This window comes from Leucopleurus acutus (genome assembly GCF_964270905.1).
Source record: "Leucopleurus acutus genome assembly, chromosome: 12".
Taxonomy (NCBI): domain Eukaryota; kingdom Metazoa; phylum Chordata; class Mammalia; order Artiodactyla; family Delphinidae; genus Leucopleurus; species Leucopleurus acutus.
The window spans coordinates 33813148-33831803 of record NC_139154.1 but is presented as its reverse complement, the minus strand read 5'-3'; the positions used below and the strand labels follow the sequence as shown (position 1 = coordinate 33831803).

General features: G+C 51.1%; 1 protein-coding gene across 2 annotated transcripts in view; it reads right to left on the bottom strand.

The window, feature by feature from the left end:
- The window catches only part of ASAP2 (ArfGAP with SH3 domain, ankyrin repeat and PH domain 2), a 156796-nt gene that overhangs the window by 63577 nt on the left and 74563 nt on the right, over positions 1 to 18656 (bottom strand). For both annotated transcript variants that reach the window (XM_082851598.1, XM_082851599.1), the window contains exons 4-6: positions 5149 to 5223; positions 3331 to 3380; positions 960 to 1089 (exon numbers count right to left, since the gene is read on the bottom strand). In XM_082851598.1, the coding sequence (XP_082707724.1) occupies positions 960 to 1089; positions 3331 to 3380; positions 5149 to 5223 (255 nt within the window). The remainder of the gene's footprint in view (positions 1 to 959; positions 1090 to 3330; positions 3381 to 5148; positions 5224 to 18656) is intronic.

The following is an 18656-nucleotide window of genomic DNA, read 5'->3' as shown; positions in this document are numbered from 1 at the left end:
TGGAGAGAGAAATCCCATGCAAATAGAAACCAAAAGAGAGCCGGAGTGGCTGTACTAATACCCGACAGATATCCCCGATCCCTGGGACTGATTCCCCTCTGCTGACCACTTAAGAGTTTGCTCTGGGAATAGAAACGCATTTTAATATACTCCTAAGGCATGCATCTAAAAAGACTAGGCTCCTACTGTAATTAACAAATTAACAAACGTTCTAAAATCAAAAAGTGCCTTTTGATGAGCTCTGCTGTGGGCTGCTTACAGGGAATCGAGAGCTGGCTGAACCTAGTTTCAACACCTGTCACAAGTATCACCCCTGCATTGTGGACACTCAAAACGTAAGTCTGCCTGGCTACAGGAGGGAACACAAATGCCACCACGCTCATGCTTCACTGCCACCGCCCGGAGGAGCGAACCCTCAGGCCGAGGGGTAAACTGTTTCCACAAACAGACCCCCAAGCAAGGTATAAAAAAGGCTGGAAGCAAAGGCCTGCACGATTGGTCTTCGATATTTTCCACCCCTGAGCCTCCAGCAGAGAAATGTTCTGAACGTCAGTCCTGCCATTCTCCCCTCCCCGAGGGGAGGACTTGGGTCGCCGGTGGAGCAGGACAGAGGACCTCCCCAGGGTGCCTGGGCCTCTGGCCTTGGGGAACGTCCCCACCCGAGCAGGCGGAGCCTGGGGGCACGCACTTGCAGAGGCTCTCACACTCATAGAGGGGACCACGGCTGGGGCCTCACCGCCCCGCCCCCGGCACCTCCTTAATATCACCACAGCGGGGGCGAGTGTGCGCGTGTGCAGACAGAAAGAACCCGCTTTCAAGTGAGTCGCTCCTTCAGAAAGGCTGGAGCTGGGCTAGTCTAGCCCTACCCTCCAGGAGCCCCAGGCCCCCTGAACGACAGAAACTGGGCGGCAGGGTCCAGCAGTGCACCTGGCACTGCCTGAAGCGCCTGGCGGACGTACCTCGCACATCTGCAGCTGGAAGAACCGCCGCTCCTTCTCCATCTCCTCTGCGATCTCAGCCCCGCTGATCTCCGTGCGGATCATCCCGTGCAGCTTGGCATGCTCCTTCTTCTCCTTTTCTATCTTGGTTCTACGTGTGGAAAAAGTGAGACTCAATCAAGACACCTCCAGACTGGAGAGCGCCCCGCTGTGATCCCGACACCCACCCCGGACACAAATGCTCGCCGAGCCTTTCCAGAACAGGACAGCCTCGAACTCACTGGAAAGGAAAAAGCGTTTCGTCATAAACATGTCAACCTTGGCCCTTTCTGTTGAGTATCGACCCAAGAAATGCTTCCAAAGCAACTCGACTAGGACAGTGCCCATCATCACAGAAGAGAACAAGTGACCTTTCCCGTTTTTAAGCTTCGTTCCCCTTTCCACGTCTCTCTCATGCTCGCCTGTGCTCGAGTCCAGTGTGTGGGTCAGGGTACCAGCTGACCCCCAGAGTGCATCCCGAGACAGGTGACCAGGGTGAGGCAGCCATGTGTCACATCGGTTAGTAAGGGCTTGGACTAGTAACTGGATTTTTATCCTGGACAAAAGGAGGCTAAACAAAAGCCACAGAAAGCACTCAAAAATATAAAGGGTGCCTTGAAGAGGAGGGCGCAGACTTTTCCTGCAGAGCCCCAAGGCAGACACTACACGACGCAGGCAGCGTGTCTTAGGAAGCTGTTCAACACGAAATGGGTTCCTCTGGGTCCAGAGGCCCCGTCATTTGGGGAGGGGGTATTTAGGAGGAGGCGAGAAATGTAGTTTCTAATCCTTGTTCTTTGCCTTGAAGCACAGCACTGGGCACACAGTAGACCTGCAGTGACTTGACTGGGTGAGTTAAGAACGTAAAGAAAAGGTGGCCGTTTGGTGAGGGTGTTGTTAAAGGGGCTCATGCACCAGGGAGGCAGCGTGACTGGAGGGCCCCGGGGACAATCACACAACTCCAAGCCTCCCCTGACGCCACCGCAAAGGGATCAAGACGTGGCCCAGGTGTCAGTCACTCTTGTAATGATCAGGTATGGAACGACAGGCCAGGAACTGTAAAGACGTCTTAAAGCTGTTTGTTGCATATCACAGGGCCTCTCAGGAAGGGGCAGAGCTAATTTTTTAATTTACCCCAGAATTACTCTGAGTTTTAAAGGGTGCTGCTCCTTCGCTCTCCAGTTCTGGGATTCTGTGAGTACCTCTGTCCTCACCTTATCTACGTGTGTCTTGATTTTACAGAATTTGATCTCATTCCTCTTTCAAACCTTTTCCTTTCAGAAGGAGAAGACTCTCTCAGGCAACCCTCTTCAGAGACCCTCTCCTGTCCCTGGTTCAGAAATGCACAGAAGCATTTCCTCTAAGGCCCTCGAGGGCAGCAGCGACGGCAGCTCAATGAAGTCGGCAAATCCATGTCCTGCCCTTGGCTCAACTAGCTTCTCGTGGGTGACCAGCAGCAAGTACCAAGCCCAGGTTTCCCACCTGTAAAGCAGGAACGTGGACCCTTTCCTTATTCACTGCACTGAACTCACACACAGATGCAGGATGCTAATGAGCCCGGGATAGTGAGTCTGGAGCCTCTCTGGGTTGAGCCGAGCTTCAAACATTCTGGTTTAATACTGTATCTGTGCTTACATACGAATGTGTGCCATTAGTGAGACTCTGGAATCTGGAGTATGGGAACTTAAGATTTCCAGGATGGGCTGAGTACCAAAGGTTTGGGATTCCTTGGTGATCCTTCAGCTCTGAATAGAGACCCAAGGCTGGTAAAAACAAACAAACCCAATTAAATACGTGTCGTTACATCTGAAAAGGCTTTCTTCTTATCGTGTCCCACTTTACCAGATGGCTTCGTATAAAAGTTTCTAATTCCACTGAGAAAACTCTATTACTCAATGCACAGCAATTACAAAGCAAGCATGAGGCATTTAAAAATATTTTCTATTTCTCAAGTATTTAAAATAATTGAAATCATCATTCCCACAATCGCTAGCCCAATTCTAGCTAGCTCAATCCTCTCCACTCCAGGAAATGAGAAACTGTGATCAGAAATGTTACAACAAGTGCCTGAAGTCAACCAGTAGAAGCCAATTAACGTTCCTGAAAATAACATTCTGTAGCCATTAGGACACAAGAGGAGGGATGAGGAAAAAACAGTTTAAAGAGGTTGACATCATGAATGTGGACATCCGGTATGAAAGCATCTGGTATCAAAACAAACCACAGCAACACAGTTTTGGGTGAATTCTTTCCTGGATTAAGGTTTATTTAGACAATACCTTTAAGCAATAAAGGCTCGATTTAAAATTAAAATCTCAAATTACCTATGCTTACTTTTTTAAATGAAAATACTCACATTTTTGTTTCATAGTCCTTCCAAGCTTTATCAAAAGGCTTTTTCAGATCCTGTAAACAGAGAGGCATAAATTAAACAGGACTAATCATTAATTTCTGGGCAAAATAAACTTATCCCTAGACTAGCCCTGAAAAGAGTATTAATTTCTGCAATAAATGACGTATGTGATCCCAGGATAAATGGAGAGCTTAGAGCACAGGCTTTTAATCAGACTAGCGGTAGCATTTAGTTTTCTTTCTCTCTAAGAAATTTTTATTATAGAATATACCAAATGCACACAGACAAAGGTGGAGAGAATTATATAACGTACCTGTCAGCTAGCTACAGCAAGTATCAACTCACAGCCCATCCTGTTTCACTTATACCCCACCCTCTGCCCTGAGATTATTCTGAAATTAAACCTGGAAAGACAACATTTAATCTTCAAGTATTTTAGTATATCTCTCTAAAAGAAAGGGACTCTGATTTTTTTCTATTAATATAGGAATCTCCTCAACACATGTACCCCTGATCTGGACCCCAAAACAAGAATATAAGAGCCATTCACCTTCTCCTGAGGTCTCCCGATTCCACAATTCTGCCTGGAACTCAGGACCTCATATTCTCTGATAAAGCCTGACTCAAAAATATACTGAGCCACTAGAAATTCTATCAAATTTGGTTCCCACCTATTTATGCTCCCTTTAACAGGGGTCTTTTAGAAGAGAAAACCCCTTCGTTGTGGGGATTTTTTTCTTTTTTTTTTGACTCTTCTTTGGCCTCTGACAAGGCCTAAGCTCCACAGCCTGGCACCTAAAGCCTCCAGGAAGGCGTCTGCCCACCCCGTAAGCCTCACGTCCCACTGTGCAGCGCCGCCGACCCAGGGCCCCTTGCAGGGCCGCGTCACGCTGCTGCAGACTGGCATCCCCTTGCAGGGCCGCGTCATGCTGCTGCAGATGGGCATGGTTTCCCCTCTGCTTTGTGTGCCCTTCCCTCCCGCTTTCCTGGTTCTCGCCGGACGTGTTCTCCAGGCCCCCAGGGGATGCTGAGCAGTGTTGCTCCGTGTCCTAACGGCTCCCCGGGCCCAGACTCCTTGCCCCAACAGCTCTCCTGGCACTCCTGCCCCTGCAGAGGCCCCCGTAATCGGCTGGGCTTCCGGATGTGCCAGAGGCCGCCGGGCATCACGTGTGGATCCCGTCAGAGCACTCGGTCGCCTAAGAACTGGGGCACGATTGCCTCTCTTTCCCATCACACACCTGTCTGGGCCAATGACGTGTGAGAGCAACTTTCTGCTCGGTGCCTGGTGCCCACACAGCACTCGACCCTGACTGTCCCCACGCACGTGCCCGGGAAAACAGTTCACGGCTCAAGTGTTTGTACGAGGCAAGGCGAGGCCTCAACAACGAGCATCCTTTGCAGGACAGAAAAATAAAGGCGGCTCAGGCCTTGCTGGTGCCCATTCTCCCTCCAGGAAACCACCCTGCAAGGATCCTCTCCCAGGGCTCAATCAGTGACACGCTAGCTGGAAAAACCAGACTTCACACAGGGTTCCCTGCTCAACCGGCAGAACCCAAAAGTCGTTGGCAGTTTCCGGAAGAGCTGTTTCTTTCCCTTCCACATCAGGAGCACCAGCAGGACAGCCAGAAAGGCCATGGGTCACCACTGTTAGGGCCGGAAGGTGGTGCCACGATGGGCAGTCAAGGGAGCCCAAGGCAGCACAGCGCCACCCCGCCGTCCCAGGCAGAAGGCTCGAGGCCGCGGCTGCCCCGATTGGCCAGCGTGACGCGATTCCACGTCCTATGAAAGCCGCCCCCCGTGACAGGACTCTTCGTGTCATACCCCTTTCACTCCTTTTAGGTCCCCCTTCAGCAAACTGTCCAGAGGGAAGGAGATTATGTTGTTCATATTCTGAATCTAAAAAACAAAAACAGAAAAAAAATATCCTTATTCCATTTCCTTTTTAATCTAAAGTAAGGACAGCAAGGAGGTTAGAGAACACACGGTGATAATTAAACTTCCCTAAAACCTGACCAGCACAAGCATGACAGCCTTATTCATTCTTACATTCTCTGTAAGTAACGATTTTACCTTACAAATGAATATACAACTAACGAAAAGTCTACATCTGTCTATATTTCACAACAATAATAACCTTCTATTACTGGGCTATGAAGTCTGTGGAAAGATAATCATTACAACAAAGAAAAAAAAATCAATGACAGAAGCACTTTAAAGATACAGGAACAGAAGCCCAAACACTTCCTAGTCTCACTCATGGCTCCATCTCATGCCCTGGGGCTGGGCTTTGGTCAGTTCTGGGGGCCCAGAGCCCCCAGTCTCCCTAGCACAGCCCCCAACAGGGGAGACTAAAAGGAAAAACAGAACGAAGGGGGCTTCTGTCTCCTGAGAACGTGTATGAGTGGATGTTGAGAGAGAACTAGAAAAGGACGGAGAGAGAGAGAGGAAAGCAGATGAGAAAGGGAAAAGGAGGGACAAGTGGTCTTAAGGTCCCCTGTTCTCCCTGAAGCAAGAAGGCAAAAGGTGGTGGCTTCGCACGTTGTCACCACAGATTAAGTGCGGAGAACCAGACCCTCCTGACACACTCGGGCGTGCTCACGCCAGGCAGGCCCGTCCCGCCGGCCGCTGAGCTTTGAGCCACAACTTAAAGATGCAAAGCTCCAGTGAGCAAGAACCTCGAGCGCAGGCTCCCCGGCTTCTGAGCCCGACAGGAGCCCCTCCCCCGTGAGGAAATGAGCTGAGGCTCTGCTCTCTCACCTCCCCAGGCTCTCTCCCTAAGCCAGCACAGGCGGCACGCAGCCTTCTGGGGCTGTGCGCGCGTGCCACTTTGGTGACACGTGCCGAAATTACGGGACCACAAAAGGACAGAGACAGGAGTAAGGACTTTGGAACCCTGTGCATTCCTTCTTACAATCGAGCAAAGGAGAATTTTATTTTTAGCAGAATTACCTTGACTGGGAAGACCCAACACAGGCACAACTTTTAGGGCAACATGGGATCTGATTCCCATGCACTATTCAGGATATGAAATTTCAAAACGGAGAAAGAAATTTACTTGAAAAATACTGGTAAGGTGTGTAAGAACGCCTGCACCAACCACCTTTCCTGCCAAATAAATGGTCAGTTAATGACTGTCAGTCATTTCAGAAATGCCTTCTGGGGTAACTTCTGTCTGGCGCTTATACAGCTCAACGTGTGTCATGCACCCGGCAGAGGCACGGTGTCATCAGCTATGACGTGCTAGGATTAGCCTCGAGAGTTAAGCTGTACATACTGAAAAGCTGAGTTTAAGGCGAGGTCCCGTGGGTGACGGGAAGGGATGGAGACAGGCCGTGCAGGTGACTCACCCCTGGCGCGAGCACACCTGGGCTTCCGCTGAGCCGTGGGGGGCTCCGTCCCCACACACGCCCCTCGTTCCCACCGCTGCGAGAACGCACCCACCCCCGCCTCCTCGGGCCCCCTGTCCCGCCGCCGCCGCCCCTCACTCCCTGCTAGCGGCGCTCTCCTCCTGGGCTCCAGCCCTCTGACCTGCTGCTCGCCCACGAGCTCCCTCTGGCCTTCTCACCGCCCTGCCCCTCAGTGGCCTCACTGCCCCTCGTCTGGACTGAGGCACCGCTTCCCCTGCTCCTGGCCACCGCCTCCCAGTTTCTGCCCGTCCCAACCCCTCCTACGCAGTTGTTGGATTTCTCTGGCGTTGTGTCCCTGATAAACACTAAACCTACTCCTGCATCTGGACCCTCACAGTCCAACCTCATCTGCCACGTTTCATCTCAGTACCCACTGTTCAAAGCCTTCCCATCCACCAGGAATTTCTCAGATGCTACCTTTTCCAACAACATCCCAACCTCTCAGCAGGAAGTGACCCCTCCCTCTCCAAATCCTCCGATATTTTCTTTTTAAAAAAATTTCTTAAAGGACTTGACAGGTTCTACCCTACATTTGTCTTATCAAGCTCATGCCACGAATCCCAAGGGGTGGCTTCAAGTTTTTCTATTCTCTACAGCACTCAACACAGAGCGTGGCAATGGCTGAGTGAATCAAGTTACCTAAGTATGTTTCTGAGCACCTAATACATAAGAGACAGAACCTAGAGATACAATAGCTTTAAACATCATATAACTAATGTGTGAATTCATGAATTCATTCATCATGTATTTACGGAGTACCTATTTTATAGACAGCAGTAAGCTGGCTACAGATGTAAACAAAACATGATGCTTATCACCTCAGAGGAAGAATAAATATATACACAAGAATGAAACAGAAAGTCTGCGACACACCACATGCAGCATGTTTCACCCTGTACAGATACCAGCGGCTCCTGGGGGAAAGAAACAACGACTACAGCTTTAAGCAGTCAGGCGGGCTGACCTGGGCTTGGGAAGAAGGTGACCGGTCAGTTCCTGAGCCGCGAGACTCTGCCCTTTCATCAACTTGATCGCAGAGCCATGGCTGCAGTCCCGTCAGTCCTCAATGCTGCCCAGAGGGGAGCCAAGGCAGCGCCACCCTGGACAAGTCACGTGCAAGATGGCAGGAGCAGCCCAAGGGGGGGAGGGGCGGTGGTCAGAGCTGCTCAGGGTGGGAGGCTGAGCCAAAGGCACCAGAGCGACCCAGATACATGGGAGGTTGGAGGAAAAAAGAATAAGGTGCTTGCAGATTAAAAACTGTATCCCTAGGAAGAACTCTAGTATGTTTTTATGAGAGGTGTATTACGTGTGAGTGTATGCGTGAATGAGCGAGAAGAACAAAATCCTCTGTAGCAGGGGAGAAGCACATCACCCAGAACTTGGTTTACACATCTGTTTTAAGACTACTCGTTATCGGGACTTCCCTAGTGGGTCAGTGGTTAAGACTCTGCACTCTCACTGCTGAGGGGCTGGGTTCAATCCCTGGTCGGAGAGCTAAAATCTCACAAGCCGTGTGGCAAGGCCAAAAAAAAAGACGACTTTTTGTTACTTGATTCAAATAAGAACTCAGGTAGTGACAACAGGTAGTAGGTAAGAGGAGGTAAACTAAGCTCTGGCATCCAGAAGAGTGAAAACCTAAGGACATCCAGACACTGGGCCAGGCTGCTTTCATGCTGGACACTGGACACAGGGTGAGCACGACATTACACAGCCGTCAAAACTGTGATGACTGCCACAAAGGAGGCACACGGGGCCCTCAGGGAGCGACAGGAGATGAAACTGGGTGGGTAAGAGGACTTAGGAAACAAAGATGCATTAGACAGAACCTCAGTCCTCACGAACTCACCGTTTAATAAGGCAGATAAAGCACTCTTTTTTTTTTTTTTTTTTTGCAGTACGCGGGCCTCTCACTGTTGTGGCCTCCCCGTTGAGGAGCACAGGCTCCGGACGCGCAGGCTCAGCGGCCATGGCTCACGGGCCCAGCCGCTCCGCGGCATGTGGGATCTTCCTGGACCGGGGCACGAACCCGCGTCCCCTGCATCGGCAGGCGGACCCTCAACCACTGCTCCACCAGGGAAGCCCCAAAGCACATATTTAAGTAAGTTAAGTGCCATGTGGAAACTACGAGCCAGAAATAAAACACCACTGAGTTTCTGAGAAGATAAAATTATTTCCAGTCTGGACACCAGGGAAATGTTTGCTGATTGGGGTCATGTGAGATAGACCTTCAACGACAGGGAGAATTACGTCTTGCAAGATGGGGTGGAGGGTGTCCAGGCACAGGAACAGTGGAGAAGTGGGAGCACATCAGCCAGGGGAGCGGCGGGGGCGGCAGAAGATAAGAGCTAAAAAGAGCAGCTGGAAGAGAATCCCACCAAGGGGATTCTGGCCTCCATTCCATCCATTTCTCTTTCCGGGGGGCTACTCAAGTGATCTAAAATAAGAAACTACTACTCCTCTAATCAGAAACTAATTAGCTAAATGATTGCAAAAGAGACAGAAAGGAGATCGGCGGTTGCCTGGGGCTGGGGGTGGGAATGGGGATTAACTGTGAGGGGACAGGAGCGACCTTACTGGGGGGAAGAAAATGTCCCCAAACTGGTTTAAGGTGATGGTTGCATCACTTGGTAAAGCTACTAGATATCAATGACTTGTAGAATTGAAATGGGTGAGTTTTATGATATATAAAATATACCTTATAAGGCTTTCTTTTTTTTTTTTTTTTAAGAAATTATTACAAACGTGCACAGAGTCCCCGTCAGCGGGCTTCCTAACAAAGCCCCTCCACTCCTGGCACCAGCCTCCGCCCGCCCTCTGCCTTTTCCTGCTCTGGTACGGAACCCGCGCAGCACACACGCGTTCTGACTCAGGGTGAGCGTCCAGGAAATGACTGGCCCTCGTCTCTGCCTGGGCCCTGAACCATGGGCTGGTGCCCAGATGTCCTGTCTCAGCAAGAGCGCCCTGAAGCAGGAAGGATGGGCTCGCTCTGGGTCTCCCTCTGCCTGCCTGTACTGGGGCCGCCCAGCAGCCTTAGGCCCACAGCTGAGCGAACCATCTCCATTCTGGCCGTGAGAGATGAAAACCACAGCCAGGAGATCACTGCACACACGTTGTGCTCAGCGGCTCCAGCCTCGATTTATGAGCAATAAAACTGTTATGATCGCTGGGAAGAGTTAAATTACCCCTGGGTCACCCAACTAGAATATTTCCCTTAGCACCAAGCAAGCAGTGGGCTTTCTCTTATCCTCTGACTTGCTTTTAACAAGTATATGAAGTAAAATGGCTTTTCGAAACCCCAAGCATGATCTGAATACAAATTATTACTCTTAACTGCTGCTAGTAAGTATGGATCTAATACCAATGGCACACAGACAGTCCGTAGTCACAGCCCTCCCTGCTCTGTCTTCCCTTTTCCTGGGTTCACCTGGATATGTCTGACAAGATGAGCTGACAAGTAGTCCAATGTGTGTAATCTCAGAAGGAGAATGATTCAGTCGTGGGGAGACAGGCAGACAGGGCTATCAGAGATCGCGAGCAGCCTGCGTAACGTCATAGATGATTAGCAAACACAGACAGACCAGGAGATGGGGCAGGGGTGGGGGAATATCGCCAGGCAATAGCCATCTTTCCACATGGTCTTCCTAATTATTCTATTTTTTGCGGGGGAGGGGGGTCTTAAAACTCCTTGACCCGCGAGCTTTGCCACTGCCACACTCTCTAAAAAGCTTTCCCCCCTTCCCCGTGACGCTCCCCCTGCCCACAGGGTCAGTGTCTCGGCGGCTCCTTCGTCTCTGTCACCGGTTACCGGCAGCTGCCGATCCAGCCAGAGCTCCGCCCCTGGTTCCAGCCTGACCCCGGGAACCCCAGTGCTGCCTTCTCCTTGGCTGGGGGTCTGTCGAGAAGCCTGAACCTAGACAGGATTTTTGTATCAGAGTGCTCTATTTTTAAGGAGCAGCAAAGAGAAGACAGACCCAAAACAGAAAAGCTGCTGGGCAGAATCTTCCCAGCTCCAGGCTCAGGAGTCTAGAAAAGACCAGGTCTTCCCAGGGCTCTCCTCAAAAACCCTTAATAGTGTCCAACCCTCTGTGGGGATAGTCGGCTTTTCCTAGAAGACCATATATAAAACATGGCCGAAGAGCCTTACCTGAAAGGCGCCTGTGTTGTTGCGTTTATTTTAATACGCCTAATTTATGAGAAACCAGAGACAGAGCGCTGGGGTCTGCAGGGCTTTTTCTTTTTAACTTGGGCAAATGCTGCTCAATCACAGAGTCAGAGGTAGAATCAAGACCTCAAAGAAGGGCAAACACCTGCTCACGTGGGCATAGGCACTGGCAGCACCTCCGTGCCAGGGGGCGGAGAGCTGCAAAAAGACCTCAGACCTCACTGCTTCAATTAAGGGCATTCTTAGCGGAGGCTTTGGCATTAGCCAAGGATATGTACCTGGGAAACAGCCAGCACCTGAGGAAGCTTCGAGTCTTCTCCAGGAGCTGGAGCCTGAGACCCAGGATTGTGCGTGTGCGTGGCACCGCCGGGGGTGTTATAGCAGCAGGTAAGGCTTTACGCCTGTGCAGTCCAGTATGACAGACACTAGATACATGTGCCCATTCAGATGTAAATGGATTACAATGAAATCAGGTTGGAAACTGAATTCCTCAGTTGCGCTAGCGTATTTCAGGTGCCCGAGAGCCATGTGTGCTGAGCGGCTTCTCATACTGGATACAGCAGATGCAGACCATTTCCATCAAAGCAAAAAGTTCTGGTGGGGCTTCCCTGTGGCACTTCCCTGGTGGCGCAGTGGCTGAGAGTCCGCCTGCCGATGCAGGGGACACGGGTTCGTGCACCGGTCCGGGAAGATCTCATATGCCGCAGAGCGGTTGGGCCCGTGAGCCATGGCCGCTGATCCTGTGTGTCTGGAGCCTGTGCTCCGCGACGGGAGAGGCCACAGCAGTGAGAGGCCCGCGTACCGCAAAAAAAAAAAAAAAAAAAAAAAAGTTCTGGTGGACAGCAATGCTTCAGACAAGTAGCCTAAAAAAATTTTTAAGCATCTCTGAAGGTGTAACTGATGTACAATAACCTGCCCATATTCAAAGTGCACAATTTGATAAGTCATAGCACATACATACACCCACAAAACCATCGCCCAAATCCAGACAGTGAACGTAGCCATCACCCCCAGAAGCTTCTTTGCACCCTTTTGCAATTCCCACCTCCCAGCTGCTCACTCCCCAATCTCCGGTCCCCAGGAAACCGCTGATCTGCGTCCGTCACCACAGAATAATCTACATTTTCTAGGACTTTCTATACATGGAATTCTACGGCACGCACTGCTCTTTATCGGTTTCTTTCACACTCGCTTTGAGATCCATCCGTGCTGCTGCACAAACGGCTCATTCTCGTTTCTTGCTGAACAGCTGTCCATCACCTGGCTTATCCAGACAACTGCTGACAGGCTTTTGAGTTCTTTCCAGTTTGGGGGCTACTACAAATCTTACATATAAGGCTGCTCTGATTACTTGTGGGATGGGACTCTCCAATGGTGACCAGGAAGGCCTCTTCAGAAGGTGACGTGGAGCAGAGTATGAAGGAAGCAAGGCAGCTAGCCCCATGAAAGCCTGGTGGAAGAGCATTCCCGGCAGAGGGAATTCCTAACACAAAGGCCCCGAGGCAGGCACCTGGCAGGGTCAAAGCACAGTTTTCTATGTTCTTCCTGAAGGCTGCTTATCTGAAAGAATGAACATCCAGACAGAAAATCTTTTGGAGAAGCAGAAGGTCCCAGGTGAAGTGGCCTGAATAAATCACTAAATGGCTCAGGGCCACTTAATCGCATGTAAGGCTCACAAGTGCTTTGAGAAGTCGGTGTTACCCCCATTTTACAGAAATGGAAACAGAGGGAGAGTTAAGCCACCCACTTTGCCCCCAGATCCCACAACTAAGCAGCAGCTGAGCTGAGAATGAGGCCAGAGCCCTTCCCATCATTTCACTGCCATAGGCAACCGGCCTCCAGAGCGGTCACTGCTACTCACACGTGACCCACGGCCGGAGCGGGGCAGGCTGTGAGACCGGAGGTACCATCTACATCAGGACGTACAGGGAAACACTTTGCAAAGGAAAACCATCTAGCTCACTTTCATTTTTAGTGAGTTCTCCCCGGGGGCCGGCGACAACACCGCCAAGGCCTATGGCGTGCGCGCGCGCGCACACACACACACACACACACACACACACACACACACACACAGTCTTGCTCTCACATGGGGCCCTCGTGAACACGTGCTCCCAGGCCTGGTTCTTCGGCACCAGGGTCACTCTGATGGTTTGTTTAATCAAAGGAGACGGGGGAGCCCACGCAGATCTTGAGTGTTTAACACAAACTGAAAGATCAAAACTGGGCAGCTGCCAAAAACACTGGCAACTTTCACACCACAAGAAAGAGGGGAAACAGCTGACCTGGTTTCTGCCTTTAACGCTGCATCTCTGGCAGTCACACAGCTTTGATCTTTCAGGTTCTAAGTGGAGAGAAAATAGTGACCCTCTTCCACTGGAGAACGGATGATGAAACCACACACCGCAGCCTACTTGCATCCGTCTGGAAAAGCCGCGTTTTCTGGGGGCCAGCACAGAAGGGCCCAGGATTCATCAATCCACAGCTTCTTCTGAAACCCCCATGATGGTAAAATGCTTAGTTAAGCCACCCACCGAAAACGAAAGCAGCTTTTCGAATCTACTGCCTCCGAGAATTCGAGGTTGGATACTTGTGTCCTCAGCCAGGCCCCGGAGCCCTGGCCTCAGGCTCCCCAGGGGAGGAGTCAGAAGCGGCTGCTGGTTCCAGACCAACGAGGTCAGTGTCACCAGGGAACTGATTAGAAATGCGGATGGATCAGGAACTCTGGGAAACGGCTCCCAACAGGGAGGGTTCTAGCAACCCTCCCGGCGCAAAGCTGGGAATCGCCTTTAAGTAGGTGTGGGTGTGGCCTTTTCACAAGGTCCAGGTCCTGCTGGGGCTCCCGGTCCACCTCTGCTCTAGGGCAACGCTTCTCAGACTTCAATGGGCTGACTCGTGCCCTGGGGAAATGGAGATTCTGCTTCAGCAGGCCTAGGGGACAAGGGCCCGGGAGCCTGCATTTCTACGAGGCCCCAGATGACTCCACATGAGGGCAAGGCAAGACTAGGACCCTAGGGAGGCAAATGAAACAAACTACGTCCAAGTGCTCTGTAAACCAGACTCGGGACTATACAGGTATTGATGTTGTTTGTCAAGTTTTAGATTTTAAGGAATGACTAACAAACAGTGGAAATTCCCAAAGGGAAATGCACCCAGAGAGGCTGGACCTGGAATTTATCTCCAGGTCCCAGGGAGGCAGGGGCCTGAGTCCTGGCTGAGCCAATGACCAATGACCAACAGGAGGAGACCCAGGACGCCGAGCCCCCCAGCTCCCAGCCCCCTCTCTTTGGGGCCATCAACTCCAGCCCCCAGCCCCTTCCCCCGGGGCCTAGAAGTAGGCGCCAGTGTCTCCCATCACAGAAACCTTCCCTTGCGACTTCCACCAGCAGCCTGCCCCTGGAGCAGCGAACTCCCGCCGCGTGTCTCTCCTTCTGCTACTGTACTGTCCCCTGCCTGCACGGCAGAGTCACTGTGGCGTCCCCAGCACCGAGGCCAACAGCACTCATCAGCCGCCCCCCTCCTGCTCCTCTGCCTTCCGGGTGCGGCGGACCCTCCGCCTTCACTCACACCCCCTACTCCAGCCTGTCCACACAGCATCCCTCAGGTTTGGCAAAAGATTTTAAAGTTTGAGGTGCCCTACATCGTGGCAGTTGTTCTTTTAAGAGCCAGCAAGTGAGAGAATACACGGTGACAGAAGAAAGCAAACACAAGCCCTGGTTTGAATTTGCTAATGCTTTCAAATGGTTATCCTGTAACAGCACGTCCTCCACGCACTTGACAAGCTCTTAAAGGCAAGTGCCAGGAATGTGCTCGCAAACTTTGCCAGGAGCTTAGATGCAGACGGACCCTGTGGTGGCCCACAGGCCCCCAACCCACCCCCACCCAGGACCCAAGCACCCAAGGCCGCGGGAGAGTCACCGCCCCACCTTCCGGGGCCGCGCCCTCGGGGCTCCGTGGCGTTTGTCCTGGGGCCTTCCTGGCACACACAGCATCCTAATAAAAGTGGCCCAGACGGGAGCAATGAGCGCTTACTGCCCTGCTGCCCAGAGAGCCGGGCCACCCTCAGCAGGCGATCAGTCACTCTTCTCAGCTGAGCTCTCCTCCTGGGCCCAAGGCCTTGTTCCCACCCTGTCCTCTCCCCCATGGCTTTTCCCACTTTCTCTGACCTCAGGCAGCCAGTGTACCACAGCGGTTACAATGAGGTGGCACTGCCTTTCCCAAAAAAAATAGTATCAAAGTACAATTTACACACAGTCGTGGCTGTGCTACAACCAAACACAGGGCTCTGACAGTAGCCTTACTGCTTTTGTCGTTTTGGTCAAACTAAGGACGCGCTTTCATTTTGGTCAAGGATCTCTGAGTGTAGGAAGCAGCTTGCAGTGTTGAAGCCTTGTGAGTCTCAGAGCATTTCCAGCCATGCATTAGGCCAGATTAAACAACTGGTGGCAGAGATTTCTAGGCGTCCAAAGTAATTGTCAGTAGGTCCATCCAGGAACTCTGTTCCCCTAGAGAAGGCCCAGCCCTCAAGCGCTCCTCACTCAAAGCTTACAGACTCCTGCTCTGCGTACAAGCCTAACAAGCTGGTCATCGCGTCCTCCAGCTCACAGCGCTGCGGAACAAGGCACCAAGAGCGGTAGAAGCCAGCAATTAGCAGGGAGAAGGGTGTCAAAATATTAAAAAGTAAATGTTGAAAATGGGAAAGCCGACGGTCTGGCACCAATCTAGGGGCAGGTACTCCCCCACCGCAGGTACCAGGCACCAAGAGCTTCTCTAGATTTCAGTGCTGCCCCTTAATTTATGCCCCAAACAACGGTAAGCCTTCCTCCCCAGAAGATAAAATATGACCAGTGCCCATGCTGAATAAGAAAGAATGTAAGACATTTTTAAACAGAAACAGACTCACAGACATAGAAAGCAAACTTACAGAGGGGAGAGTGACAGGGGGTAGGGGTCGAGGAATAGATTAGGAATTGGGGGTTAACGGATACACAATGCTATACATAAGATAAACAAGGACCTACTGTACAGCACAGGGAGCTCTACTGATGGAAAAGAATCTGAAAAAGAATAGATATATGTATAACCGAATCACTTTGCTATAACTGAAGCTAACACAGCATTGTAAGTTAACTCTACTTCAATTAAAAAATGCTTTAAAAGAAAGAATGTAATACATTTTAAAATATCGGACATTTTCAATAGAAGAAGTGGAAAGAGAAGAAAGTTTACGGGAGCACCGAGGGTGAGGACCTCTGCTACAGAGAGCTCTACGCTAAGCAACGCGATGAGCTTTATTAACGTGGGGAATCAGCTCCTGTCGACCGACCCGAGGGTGCTGGGAAGAGAGCGCCACCATATTACCAACCAGCAGGTGGGCAGGCCTCCCCGCCAGGCCCTGCGCACATCACAGGGACAAAGCCACACTCTCCTCAACAACCTGACTAGCTCTTCACTCTTTGGCTATAATGTCTTCTAACTCCAATCACTTGTGTAAAGGAAAAACAAACAAACGAAAAAAAACATGACTTCTGTGCATGCTGGTCAGTGGGACTTTCAGGTTCTTCTTTCCGGGTGAGTGAAGTGAAATTCCTCAACCCCAGGGCCACTCTCGGCTCTCGCCCTGGAACTCCGTCCTGGGCTGAGCCTCCGCCGGCCCCTGCCCTCACCTGGAGCAGGTTCTATGGACCAAGAGTACATATCTCACAAGCGATTCTCTGAAACCAGAGACGGAGATGACATACCTGTAAACGGCCTTTCAGGAATGTGCTTTCATGCAACCGTTCTTTAAAAGGCCACTTCTTGACACAGAAGTGGCCCTGGAAAATCTTTCCAGGATTCTCACAACCACCTCAAATTCCTGGTAAGAGGAAAAGAACCGAGGAGACTGGCCTGACTTTATAACCAGACTAATTTCACACATGTTACATTTCTGGAGCTGCCTTGTTTTTCCCTTTATCCTGCATTACCGCAGAGGAATTCACAGACTCTCTGAAGGTGAGAATCTCACCCTTTAGTAACAAAATCTCACTTTATATTAAGCTGGCCTTTCTTTGGAGACGGTCCAACTGCTTTATAAACATTCTTTCATGCTGAAGAGCAGGTAGGTGGTAATTATTATTCTTTCTAGGCAAGAGGTAGGATTGAAAGTCTTGGCCATGCAGAACTGAAATGTTTTTTGAACGCTTGAGGAAAAGCAAAAGCAAGGCTTTAAAAATAAGAGATAGGACAGATGTGACCAAAAATAGGAGTAAGAATGGTATACAAAATACCAAAAAAGGAGAATTCTCCTATAAGCAACTCACTCTCGGCGACAGCTTCTTAGAAGCAGCCACTTGGCGTCCTTACAGCTGCAGATCTTCAACACCAGCCCTGGCCTGGAAAGCCCGGCCTGGTGAACATGAATTTGGGCACAAATAAGGTATTTGCTGGGAAACAGGATCAAAAACCCTAACTCCATAAAGTACAAGCAGAAACTACAGTCATGCGCGTGGACTCAGAGCTACTGTCTTCCGGGCTTTAGTAAGCTACCCGACCGTAACGACACTGAAATGTCACCTGTGGGGTGACATTTCTAATTCCCGCTTATCCCTGTCACCCTGATGCTGGCCGGTGAGGCGGGAATGGTTTTCTCACACTGTTTTAAGGTGAGGAAACTGAGGTGTCTGGCTGCTCGTGGCTGCAGCAGTTCGGCCCGCTGGGCATCTCTCTTTATGTTACACTTCACCCGGCATTGCCTTCCCTTCCGTTCTGCCCCCTTTTGACAAGGGGCCTTAAATCCTTGGATTTAAGGAGTTGACAAGGGGCCTTAAATCCTTTAAATACCACAGTGCAAAGAGCATGGGATTGGAGTTTTAAGACCCAGATGTGACTCCTAACCTGTCCCTTGCCGGTTACGAGCCCCATCTGAGACGGAGGTAATGTGAGGGATCTAGTGCAGCTGACAGGAGGACTCAGTGAACGAGGAAGAACCAGTGCACAGTGCTGACAGTGCCGCGCGTGCTCAGGAAGTGACGGCCGTGGGTAAGTCCCTCACTGTAGGAAGGGGGAGGACAGCGAGGCCTGGAGGGGATTTCTGATGTGCCCAAAGTGGCAGAGCCATGGGGCAGTGGCCAATGTGCCCATCACAATGTCCAGGCCCTGCTCTGCTTTTAGTTCTGCGGAAAATCGAGAAATGAAGGGGCTGCTTTTGTGTAACTGTGCAGCTGCTCATGTTAAAACTGAGGACAAGCTACTTCGAGTAGGATTCCACCACGTGGAGCGACGCAGGCGGGGCCCTTCCACACCTGGAGGCGCACGTCCAAAAGTTGGCAAGGGCTCAGACCTGTCCCGAGAGAGATTAGCCCTTTAAACCACCGGGGCCTCAGTTACCTAATCTACAAAGTGGGGACAACGCTGATTCACCTCATGGGATCGTTACAAGGGGTAAATAAGCTCAGGTGTGTAAAAGCAACTGGCTGTGCTGCTTCCAACACCAGGCGTGGCGTTACCATCTCCATCTTACAGCTGAGAAAACCTGAGTGGAGATCAGCTGAATGAAGATACAAGAGCTGGCTGGGGAGGGGTGACCCTGGCCTCCCGTGCCTCTGTCTCCAGGCTGCCTGCTCAGTCGCCGTGCTAGGGCTTCCCTCTGCCATCCCCCTGGGACCCCTTTCACTGCTTTCTTTCTGGCTGGATCCTGTTCCCTGACTCACACGTCTTCCTCTTTCTTGGCTTCTCTCTTCATGCCGCTAAAGCACAACCCTTAGGAGTTCCACAGGAAT